At 42.8% G+C, this 12,391-nt stretch overlaps 1 protein-coding gene across 1 annotated transcript in view; it reads left to right on the top strand.

Annotated features, from left to right (window-relative positions):
* ARAP2 (ArfGAP with RhoGAP domain, ankyrin repeat and PH domain 2) overlaps positions 1-12,391 on the top strand; it is a 122,776-nt gene that overhangs the window by 65,487 nt on the left and 44,898 nt on the right. The window contains exons 15-17 of the mRNA XM_033159986.1: positions 612-740; positions 8,223-8,367; positions 11,205-11,307. Of these exons, the coding sequence (XP_033015877.1) occupies positions 612-740; positions 8,223-8,367; positions 11,205-11,307 (377 nt within the window). The remainder of the gene's footprint in view (positions 1-611; positions 741-8,222; positions 8,368-11,204; positions 11,308-12,391) is intronic.

Raw genomic sequence — 12,391 nt, 5'->3', positions numbered from 1 at the left:
CTAGATAAAAATCATGAATCCTCTACGCTTGCAGGTAAATTCCCTTTTACAGTCGTACCTTGGTTTTCGAACAGTTTAGTTCCTGAATGTTTTGGCTCCCGAACGATCGAAACCTGGAAGTGACTGTTCCGGTTTGTGAACTATTTTTGGAAGCCAAACATCTGACGGAGCTTCCGCGGCTTCTGATTGGCTGTGGGAGCTCCCTGCAGCCAATCAGAAGCCCTGCTTTGGTTTTCAAACATTTTGGTAGTCAAACGGAGTTCTGGAACAGATTCTGTTTTACTTCTAAGTACGACTGTACTTTCCTGGTTTTGGCACCTTGCTGCCTTGGGACATGTGTGTGGTGTGTGTGTGTGTGTGTTTGTTTGTGTGTGTGTGAGAGAGAGAGGGGGGAGAGGGAGGGAGAGAGAGAGAGAGAGAGGAAGAAAGAGAAAAAAGGAAGGGGCAGAGGGCCTGGATGGAGAAAGAAATTGAGGTATACACCTTTTTAAAATATATTTTATTAAATTTCCACAAATTTCACATAAAATTCCATTTTTTTGTTTTATCAATACATGCTTCATAGTCACTGAAACAGGCTCTTTTCATTATACTTTTTGTGACTTTTACAGATTTCCCTAACTATGAAATTCATTCAGACAATGTTTCCTATCGAGATTCTTCTTCCTTCCTTTGTGACTATTTATACAAGGTTTCCTTCAATGCAACAAAGGCATTTACAGAGAAGAAACTAAAAGAAGGTAATGCAGTCTCTTTCCTATCCCGCTCACCCCAATGCTTGACTTGTTTTTTAGAACATTGATCAGATTGCAGGCCTTTCCCGTTTTATTTTAGGATGTTAAAGGTAATACAAGGGGGGAGGGGAATGTGTTTGTGAAATGATGTGTATGCAAAGAGACAGAAATTTTCCCGAATACGTAAAGCAAGTATTATGGTTCCTACAAACTTGATTTCTTTTAAAATATTGCTTACCCTAATGAATTCCATGCGTACATTGTAAGAGACCCATTAGGTTTTAGTTGTGCAATAGTTCCAAAGGAGAATAAATCAATAATTTTTTTTCATATTTTTTTAAAAAAATGCCTAAATCATGACAAATTAGTTTAATAGATAATGGTCATCATATTCAAGCTTGCTTTCTGGGGGGGGAAAACTCCTTAGGATTAAACATGCCATTCAGTTTAAGTCAAAACAAAGCATGCTCCTCTTGAAATTACTTAATTCCAAACATTTGTATTTATAATTCAGTTCTATATTATTCGCTTCTTTGTGGTTCCTAGAGAAGGAAAATTGGGTTGTAAAGATGTGTTTTTCTGAAAGCCTTTTATGGGAACCTCTATTGCAAGGGTACCAAATGGTGTAACACAAAGCGGTAGCGTTTAGGTGTGGAGTTGGGTCCAGGGACGTAGCAAGGTAAATTGGTACCCGGGGCAAAAAAATTCTTGTCAACCCCCCCTTTGTCCCCCCGCCTTCGCAAAAATGGTTTTACATTATTTCATATTTTCTTACAAAGTCAGGCTCAGGGTGGCTAACATCAGATACATAACATTGGTATAAAATCAAACAATAATTAAATTACCTCCTAAAAACATCTCAAAATCAAATTAAAGTCTAATTAGATGGCTTTCCACAGGGTTAGGGTTGGGAACAGTAAGTGTTCTCTGAACTGAAATTCCAGCCTTCATGACATAGGAAAACAGCCAAGTGAACAGCTATTTTGGTGGAGGAAGGTCAAGTTTTTAACCAATATGCATGAAATTTCATATATAGCTATATAATCCCTAGTATAGTAAGATAAGACATTCGGAGCAGGCATTAAATTTTTTTTTACTTTTTTTTAAAAAAATTTAAAAAAAAATTCCCAAACAAAATTGTTCCTTGATAATTTGTCACCCCCTCCATTATGGAACCCGGGGCGGACCATCCCCTTGCTACGCCCCTGGTTGGGTCCTATGCCTTTTATTAGAGCCTGAGTTTAAATATATTGTGGGATTAATTTCATCTGCCCACAGGAGATTTGTAATTCTTGAACATCAGGTTACCACATGGCAAAAATGGAGAGGAGTTTCAATGCTGTCGCACAACATAGAGGCTTGCAGTTTTCAGGGGTAGAATGAAATGTGTTGCCCTGCTGCAAGGATTCCTTTTCCCTGCCCCATAGAGTGGAGATAGCTGACACCCTTTTGAAACAATGCCTAGGATGTATGGCGCTAACATGGAAGCTTGATTCAGGAAAGATGAGTAATTCACCACTACAGTCATACCTCGAGTTGTGTTTGCTTCACGTTGTGTTTTTTCAGCGTTTTCTTCCGGGTTCACCGCTTTGCACATGCGCAGGAGCACTCTATTGCGTCACGTGCAGAAGCAGCGCTCTACTTACAGACTTTTCGGGGTGCGAACAGCACCCCGGAACAGATCGCGTCCATAAGTAGAGGTACCACTGTATACGAAACCATTGTCCTATTTAATCATCCCACAGGACAACAGTTACTGCAGAATTGCTTCTTGATGTTGCAGGGTCATAACACATTGCTTTAAGGAGGTGCTTGGTCACTAAAATGCCAAACCAAAGCAGCTCTGTGTACCTTCTATTAATGCAGATGATGTCTTGGTCACATTCCCTTGCGACAAAGAGACAAGGAGAGTTACGCAAATGACCCTCTCAGTCATTTTGTAGTGCTGATGACTGAGGCTTGGACAAAGGATTTCACAGTGGGGAAAGGGAAGAGTTGGTTGGAAGGCCAAGGGGAAAGAGGTGAAGGACCTGCGGTGTTGTGGGGTGAAGGAAGGAATAATCAAGAGCCCTCTGTTTTCCCTCACTGCTCATCTTAAGATAACAGGCACCATAATAGTTGTACATGACAATGATAGGTATATATTTTCATAGGATGAGCTCTCAAATTTTGATATGTAGTGTTTTCTTTGAAGAATAGCATTGGTAAGCTATAGAATATTATAGCGTTCCTTGGCTTTTTCTCCTATTTGTTACAAATCTGTTACACATATATCTTCAGGTAAAGCCTGATTTTTGTGTGTGTGTTTTTGTGAAAGCTATAGCCCCACAACACTGAGTGGGCTTTCTACCATCACCTCAGCCAGCGTAAAATAGATTGACTCTGTCTTGGCCTCTATTTCCAGTGTTCATGGGAAATAAGAGCACCACCTTTTAGCTATTGCATGCTATGATTCAACTGTTCATTTTGCAATCAGCTCCTGTCAGGCTACATGTTTTTCCCCTGCAGCTTTCAATTCTTCTAAGTTCAGAGGGTCCCCCCCCCTTTGCCACTTAGGTTTTTCTTTCTTCTATCCGTGTCTGTATCGTTTCAGTAAACCTGAAATTGTCAAAATACAATATTCTGCTTTAAAAAGATCTTCTTATTTGGAAACCCAGCGAGGTTGTGACAAGTGTTAAAAGGAGGCTGTTTCAGAAAACATTGCTTCGTCTACTTTTGATCTATAAACAAGCTGTGTAAACCATCGATTTATTGGAAGCCTTGGTCAAAATAGACACCGATTGGACTTGGATATCCAGATGATCTGGGAGATGAGAGCAAGGCAATTAGTTGCAAATCTGTAGATCCCTGATGGGAGTGGATGCTTGCATCTGTCTGTATTTGTAGACAAGGCACATATTTCTACATATTTCCACAGCCCTAGATGGGAACAAAACCATTGCGGGAGCCTATGCCAATTTCACAAGATGCAACCTTGAATTTCCCATAAAGCATCTCCCTGCTTTGGAATGCCCGTGCACCTGGGAATACCTTTGTTTCCTTAGTGCCTGCCTTCCTACAGCCACTATTTATAGAAGCAGATGGAGGCAGATAGATAGATAGATAGATAGATAGATAGATAGATAGATAGATAGATACTTTATTGTCATTGTATGTAGCACAACGAAATTGAATGCCACCCCACATTTACAGCCACATATACGCATTTAGACATTTACAACCACACATACACATACATACCATCCATCACGACTCCCCAAAGATCATATCATTTGGTTACAACATTTAAAATAGTTATAGTTCTTGGATAAAAACTGGTTTTTTAGTCTATTTGTTCTTCATTTAATTGCTCTGTATGTCAGGCTGGTTCCACTTAGAGCTGTCTGTCCTTTCTATGATGGACTAATGCAATGCGCTCTATGTGGGGCTACCTTTGAAGGTGACCTGGAAACTAGAATTAATCCAGAATGCGGCAGCTGGACTGGTGACTGGGAGTGGCTGCTGAGACCATATAACTGGTCCTGAAAGACCTACATTGGGTCCCGGTACGTTTCTGAGCACAAGTGTTGGTGCTGACCTTTAAAGCCCTAAACAGCCTCGGTCCAGTATACCTGAAGGAGCGTCTCCACACCCATCGTTCAGCCCGGACACTGAAGTCCAGCTCTGAGAGCCTTCTAGTGGTTCCCTCCCTGTGGGAAGTGAGGTTACAGGGAACGAGGCAGAGGGCCTTCTTGCTAGTGGTGTCCGTCCTGTGGAATACCCTCCCATCAGATGTCAAACAGATAAGAAACTAAACAACCTTTAGAAGACATCTGAAGGCAGCCCTGTACAGGGAACTTTTGAATGGTTGATGTTTTATTGTGGGGTTTTTTTTGGTTTTTTTTTTTTTTAATTATTAAATATTTTCTTGATTTACCAAGGTAGTGAAATGTCTTTCTCGTATTTTTCCATAGAACATTTTTACAAATCAGTTTTTGTTGTTGAGACATTAGGAAGAAAAGGGGAAGATAGGTGGGTGGGACGGGGAGATAGGTGGGGTGGGGTGACAATGTTTCTTTTTTACTTGATATGAGTAGGGTTTGGTGTTAGCGTTGTTTATGTTTTATTGTGTTTTTAATATTCTGTTGGGAGCCGCCCAGAGTGTCTGGGGAAACCCAGGCAGATGGGTGGGTATAAATAAATAAAAATAAAACTTTGTCTTTGCTGTGCCCTAGTTTTCTATAGCTCTGACTGGGTCACTTTGCTCTTAGCTTCCCTGCAATCCTGTTACATAACTTTGACTTTCCCCAACACTGTGCATTTTTTGCCTACCCTTTTGTTCTGTCATGGGAGAAGCCACAGAACCAGGAGGGCAGCCTGTGTGCTAAATTCCTCAATTGGAAAAGGGTTAACTCATGATTACTTGAATTCATCTTTTTGAATCCGCCACTGTTTTTATTGGGGGGGGGGGAAAGCAAGGTGTGGCCACGAGATCATCTGAACATCAGCTTGCCTTTCCCCCTCCTGCAGTCACCAAAATTTAAGCTGTGTCCCTTCTTCAGTTGACATTCAGTTCCATAAAGTAGATTGGGGGGTTGCATGGATGGACATTGGGGGTGGAGTCAGCAGGGATGGTCCCACTGCTCCTTCCATGTGTTGGATGTCATTCAAGAACATCAGCTTACTTACTGGGTGGACTTCTCACATGGTGGGATTTCCTGTTCCTAGTTTCCCCTCTGCAGCCTCCTATGTACCCCCAATACCTGCCCAGAAGTGCCATTTTTTGGGAAGGGGGGTGCAGAGAGGGCTGAAAGGGGGGGGGGAGATTTTCCGTTGCTTATACATGTGTCGGGGGCTTATTTGAATAGCACTACTATAGAGACTATTAGCTTTTCAGCATGCAAACCAGCACCTATGGAAAATTATTCATGGCTATTTGAGAAGCTACACACTTTTTAAATACGAGATGCAGTTCAAATGAGTCCTTAAAAACCACAATGTTTTGTTACCTGGGTGATGGTTAAAGCAAGAAATGGTGCACTTCACGTGGCGCAAACATAAATGAATGTTACCTTTATGTTCTCTTGAAGAATTGCGAGGGCAGTTTACTACTGTGTACAGCTACTTTGTCCTTTAAAGCTGTAATATTTATTTGCTAAAGGCCTAAATGTAACAAGCAGTCTACATAAGTCTGTTCTCCAAGACATCCTTGTTTAGTTGTAATGTGCACTGAGATTGTGGCAAGACCAGACTTTGAAGCTGTTTGCTAAAAAAGAAAGAAAGAAAAGATGTATGTCTAGGAAGCTCAAATGCATTTTGTTGACTTCTCTCTGTGTGTGCTTATGCAACTGGGAACCGCATTAGTGTCTTATTTAATGCATTTTGTGGATTTTTGCTTTTGTTTCAAGCTTTTGGTACTATTGAAGCCCTCACAATTTCCACTATTATTAATATTTTTGATCCCAAGTCTGAATCACACCCTTCTCAAAGACTGCAGAGTGCAGAAAATACAACTTATTTTCCAAAGGTTTCCACCTGTATTTTGCATATCTATTTGTTATTTTATTTATTAAATTTCTATACCATCCTGCATCCGAGGAAGCACAGGGCAGTTTACAATATAAAAACACAACAATACGTAACATAGTAACAAACCAAAAAAATGAACCCCTTCACTAGCAAACACAACAAGCAATAAAACAAAGAGCTGGTTAAAAACGAAAAGCTTAAAGAACAGCACAGTTCCGACTAAAACCATATAAAAAATGCTTGGGACTATATGTAGGGCTGCCATATTTTGAAGAGCAAAAAAGTGGACACATTTGCCTACTGCTACTTTTAGCATCTTAAAAAGCAGAGACATCACCTTGCCCACAAAGGTCCGTATAGTTAAAGCTAAGGTTTTCCCAGTAGTGATGTATGGAAGTTAGAGCTGGACCATAAAGAAGACTGATCGCAGAAGAATTGATGCTTTTGAATATGATGCTAGAGGAGACTCTTGAGAGTCCCATGGACTGCCAGAAGATCAAACCTATCCATTCTCAAAGAAATCAGCCCTGAGTGCTCACTAGAAGGACAGATCCTGAAGCTGAGGCTCCAATACTTTGTCCACCTCATGAGAAGAGAAGACTCCCTGGAAAAGACCCTGATGTTGGGAAAGATGGAGGGCACAAGGAGAAGGGGACGACAGAGGACAAGATGGTTGGACAGTGTGCTTGAAGCTACCAACATGAGTCTGACCAAACTGCAGGAGGCAATGGAAGACAGGAGTGCCTGGCGTGCTCTGGTCCACGGGGTCACAAAGAGTCGGACATGAATAAATGACTAAACAACAACACTTTTAGCTATGGATCACTATGATGAAAAAGACGGCGTGTCCTAGAAAAAAAGAGGACACATGGCAACCCTCCTGTATTCAATATAGGAAAGTCTTAATTGTAACGCTAGCACAATGCATGTCTCCTTGGGAGGGCAATCCAAATGGGTGCCACCACAGATAAGGCCTCCTCTTTTGTAGTAGCATAATGTCATACATTATGTTGTTGCTATTTTGGTAAGAGGAAAACAATTGAAGCCCTTTATAGTATATTGAAAGTTGACGTGGACAGAATTTACCTGAGAGCTGATATGAATGATATCGGAGTAGAACTGAATACTCAACCCTGTCAGATGTGGGCATGCATTTTTCCTCTCCCTTTTGTGATGTGCAGGAGCGACGATGGGAGCTGGCTGAGACTGCACATAAAAATAAACCGCTTTTCAAATAATAACTACAAATACAGTAGAAATGTTCCAGCCTAGCCAGCCCCATCTTGTAGTAGTTTGTATTTGCAGACATCCTCTTAAGACACAGAGCATTCAAAAATGCAGTCCTCTTCTGGCGTCTGAATTGGCCTGGTCAAATCTACCAGCTCATGACTCTGCCGCAGAGTTCCTCGACCTGGGGCCTTCCAGAAGCCATTGAACTCCCAATTCCCAGCATCCCTGACCATTAGCCATGCTGGTTGGGGCTGAAGGGAGTTGTAGTCTGAAAAAAAATCTGAAGGATACCAATCTAGGGGTATGTTGTTCTTCTACCTCATTCTCACATCATTCTGCTGCATATGTGGGCTAGACCTGTGTGTGCATTGAACTATCTGCATGTATACCAGAGTGGAGCTATGTTGAATAACATTTGAGTAGCTCTACCCCTGTACACGGTACTTTTCCCTGTTATTAAGAAGATAAAACCCTGTCTGCACATTTGCTGTTGCTTTATTTAATTCTACTTTGGGAGATACTCTCTGCAAAGAAAACCAAATTATGTTTCCCAAATTGTGTTTCTTAACGTGCGTCTCCTCCTCCTTTGAAAACTGCCTTTTATAGAACTAGTATCGCGGATATTAGTTGGCAAAAGAAAACGAAAGCCTTAAGTTTTGCCAAGAGTTCAGTATTAACTTTGCTGTGCGCCATTTCCTTGATCAGCAGACTCACGCATCTCCCCCTTTTTCCTTTTTAACATAAATGCAGACTGCAACAAGAGATGGTGTGCTTTGGAAAGTCGCTATTTGAGCTACTATGAAAATGAGAAGACCGCCTCCCCCAATGGGATGATTGACCTTAATGAAGTCATCTGCCTTGTCATTCACAAAGCAAACTCCTTTTCGCACATGGGGTAAGTTCTGGATCATCCCCAAAATGTAAACCCTCTTAAATAATCTTATTTGAAATATGTCCTCCCCAAAGCACGGTCGGTTTGGGGACTTGGAAAACAAATATTTATCCCCCGCTCTTGTTGCATGTGCCGCTTCCCTCCCATCTATTGCTGCTGCTGGCTTCAAAATCTGCTGTGACTACATTCTCCTTTGCTTTTCCCGAGATCCCTCCAGGCCTTTTAAAACCAGAACTGGCAGCTGAGATAGCCTAACGCTGCTCTCTCCAGATGGGGAAGCAGAATGCAGAGCTATGATGCAGACACCTATTCCAAAACATAGAAGATAATGTGTTTGTAGGGGCGGCATGGAGGGACAGTTGCAGAGAAGAATTGGCAAGAGTTATTTAACTCTTTGCCACCTGCAAAATGACCCCCCCCCCTCCAATGTAAGAAACACCCTTTCTTGCTTACTTCAGCTTTCGGAACTTAGCTGGAGAAAGAAAGTGGTCTGGGGAATGTTTATGGGAGAGAATATGCAGGCAGAATAATACTTAGAATAATACACCCATCCACCACGTCCCCTGAGTGTGTTCCCACTTCTGTATTTGTTTCCCTTGCAAATAATAATAATAATAATAATAATAATAATAATAATAATAATGTATTCATACCCTGCCCATCTGGCCGGGCCTCCCCAGCCACTCTAGGTGGCTTCCAACAGAATATTTAAAAAACAATAAAACATCAAACATTAAAAGCTTCCCTAGGCAGGGCTGCCTTCAGGTGTCTTCTAAAAGTCAGATAGTTGTTTATTTCCTTGACATCTGATGGGAGGAAGTTCCACAGTGTGGGTGCCACTACTAAGAAGACCCCCTGCCTGGTTCCCTGTAACCTCACTTTTCATAGGGAGGGAACTGCCAGAAGGCCCTCAGAGCTGGACCGCAGTGAATGATGGGGGTGGAGACGCTCCTTCAGGTATACAGGACCAGGGCCGTTTAGGGCTTTAAAGGTCAGCACCAACACTTTGAATTGTGCTCGGAAACGTACTGGGAGCCAATGTAGGTCTTTCAGTACCGGTGTTATGTGGTCTCGGTGGGTCCATGTTGTGTGCAGGTGGGCTGAAAGCGCAAGAACTTGCAAAAGAGGCTAAGGGAATTTGTAAGGTTACTGCTGTGGTTCCTCACAAGTAAAAAGGCTCGACTCAAGTCCCGTATATTTACAGGTTTTATTGTTCAGGTATGTACAGTGCAGTGCTCAAAAGTCCATGACCAGCTTAGTCACTTTCAGATCCCAGAAGTTGCGCTTTTCCGGAGAGCCCCCAACATAAGAATTTGGGCATCCCTGGTCTCCTCCTTCCTTCCTTATGTTTCACACCCCTGCGTAATTGGGGCGACGGAACTGTCGTTGCTCCCTCTTGGCTGGATCCGCTGAGTGGGCGTTGGGTCTCTGGAGCACCCCCCAGCCCTCTCTCCGCTGGGCTGCTTTCCTTCGTGTCGCTCCCACTGGAAGTCCCCCTGCTATCCCCGCAGAGCTGGGGCTCTCCATCCCTTGACAGCCCCTGCACCGCCCCGTTGGGCACTGACTGTTCCCTGACAGAATCCCACAGTAAAACCACCATGTACCCTGTCGGGGATTGGACTCCAGGAGGGTGAGAGAGAGGATGATGATGATAATAATAATAATAATAATAATAATAATAATAATAATAATAATAATAATAACAACATTTATACCCCACCCATCTGGCTGGGTTTTCCCCTCCACTCTGGGCGGCTTCCAACAGAACATTAAAATGCAATAATCTATTGAACATTAGAAGCCTCCCTTGGTGTAGATCACCCTTCCCTTCTCCTGACACTGCAGGAGAAGAGGAATGCAGCTTTGATTTACAGCAGGAATTTGAGGAGCCTGAGGGAAGTCCCAGCTCAGAGATAGGCGAACAAAGGAGCTGGGCAGTGTTAGAAGAAGGGGTAAAGGAATTGCGGCAGGGCAGCCAGCTGACGTGTCACTGGAAAGTATTTCTGATCCCCCTTCTCCCATAACGCAATGTTTGTTTAAGAGTACAGGAACAAAGGACTCAAAGGCATTTGACCACAAGGAGCCACCGTCTCAGGCAAGGTGCTGTTGCTAGGAAAAAGTGGGGAGGAGTCCAGTTTGGGCAATGCCATGTTAAGGCTTGTCACGTTCTTTTGTCTCTCGCTATTAGGAGTGAATAAAACTCATTAAAAAAGGCCTCTCCTTGTTTTCTCTGCTCTTGCTGCAACCGGGGGAGGAATAGCTTCCCGAAGGCTAGGCAGTGTCTTGACATGCCCCTTTACGATTCAGAATCGGAATTGTAGAGCTGGAAGGGACATCAAGGGTCATCTAGTCCTTCCCCCTGAAATGCAGGAATATTTTTGCCCAACATGGGGCTTGGTCCCACAGCCCTGAGAGTCTCATGCTCTATCAACTGAGCTACCCCAGGGGATTCAAGAAATTTTGGTCTACCTTCAACTTGAAATGACCCGAGTGGCAGTTAAATTAACGAATATACTGAATACTGAACTTCACACACCCACAACCCATTAGTCCCATCTTTTCTCTCTCTTTTAAACTTGCATATCCTCCTACCATTTACCTGTCTTCCATTCCCTCTTCGTTAAACAGTCAGATGAGCGATTAATTTTATATCGTTTAAAAACACATAAACCACAAAGAAAACGTTTTAGTTGGTGTCACTCTTACAACCTGCTTTTTCCTTTTTCAATTATGAGTATAATGCAGGGGAATCTGGGGGAATAGTTGAAACATTTGTTACTTCGTTTTTTATAAGGATTATACTAAATAGAATTGACTCTCCTTGTCCTTGGTGGTTTTAGAGCTATATTTGCCTTTGAAATCTACTTACTGTCAGAACGTATGTTTCTCTTCTGTGCTGAAGCTGCACATACTCAAAGAAAATGGACTCGGGCAATTGCTAAGGTAATTATCTATTCCAGATAAGTCAAGAGCGTTTGCATTCCGGGTGAAGTTGGCACTATTAGTGTAGAATCTTGGGAGAAACCAGGTTTCTACACAGGTGAATTTGGATCTTGAGAATGTGGAAATGTGTTGCCCCCCACAACTTCTTAATGGAAAATATCTGTTGTTACAATTGCTTCTGAAGCAGGCATAAAACATAGATCAGAATTCAAGCGCTCTCTCTCTCTCTCTCTCTCTCTCTCTCTATATATATATATATATATATTGAATTTTAAGGTAATAACTATATTCAAAAGCACTGGTTGAACACATTAAGGGGAAATAAAACAAAAAATTCCTTCCAGTAGCACCTTAGAGACCAACTTAGTTTGTTCTTGGTATGAGCTTTCGTGTGGTATCTGAAGAAGTGTGCATGCACACGAAAGCTCATACCAAGAACAAACTTAGTTGGTCTCTAAGGTGCTACTGGAAGGAATTTTTTGTTTTATTTTGTTTTGACAGAAAACCCATTCTGAATCCGACCGAACACAGGTTAGAGCTCAACGTCGAGCCTACCAAGTGGCGATAGCGACGGCAAAGAAGACTTTCTTCACCGCCTCTATTGCATCTGCGGAAAATAGCAGCAGGAGACTCTTTCAGGTGGTTCGGAATCTATCGGAGCCACCTTCGTCATCAGGGCCTGGTAGGGACCCCAAGATCTCCTGCAATGCGTTTGCAAAGTTTTTTGCGGATAAAATTGCTCAGATTCGGAAAGAGATAGACTCCACCGTGGGAGCAGGGCCAGGGCGGGAGAGTGCCAGAGTCCTGTCTAGTCCAGTTGCGTGGGATCAATTTCAGTCTGTTACCTCCGAGGATGTGGACAGGCTGCTTGGACGAGTGAAACCAACCACCTGTCTCCTTGATCCCTGCCCATCCTGGCTTATAAAAGCTAGCCGGGAGGGGCTGGGCGATGGGCTGCGCGGGGTGGTGAATGCTTCCCTCTGTGAGGGAGCCTTCCCAGCCCCGCTGAAAGAGGCGGTCATTAAACCGCTTCTTAAAAAAACATCTTTAGACCCGGCCAATATGGCCAACTATCGCCCAGTCT

This window comes from Lacerta agilis, chromosome 9, assembly GCF_009819535.1.
Source record: "Lacerta agilis isolate rLacAgi1 chromosome 9, rLacAgi1.pri, whole genome shotgun sequence".
Lineage (NCBI taxonomy): Eukaryota > Metazoa > Chordata > Lepidosauria > Squamata > Lacertidae > Lacerta > Lacerta agilis.
Note: the sequence above shows the minus strand (reverse complement) of the source record. Positions and strands in the feature narration are given on the sequence as shown.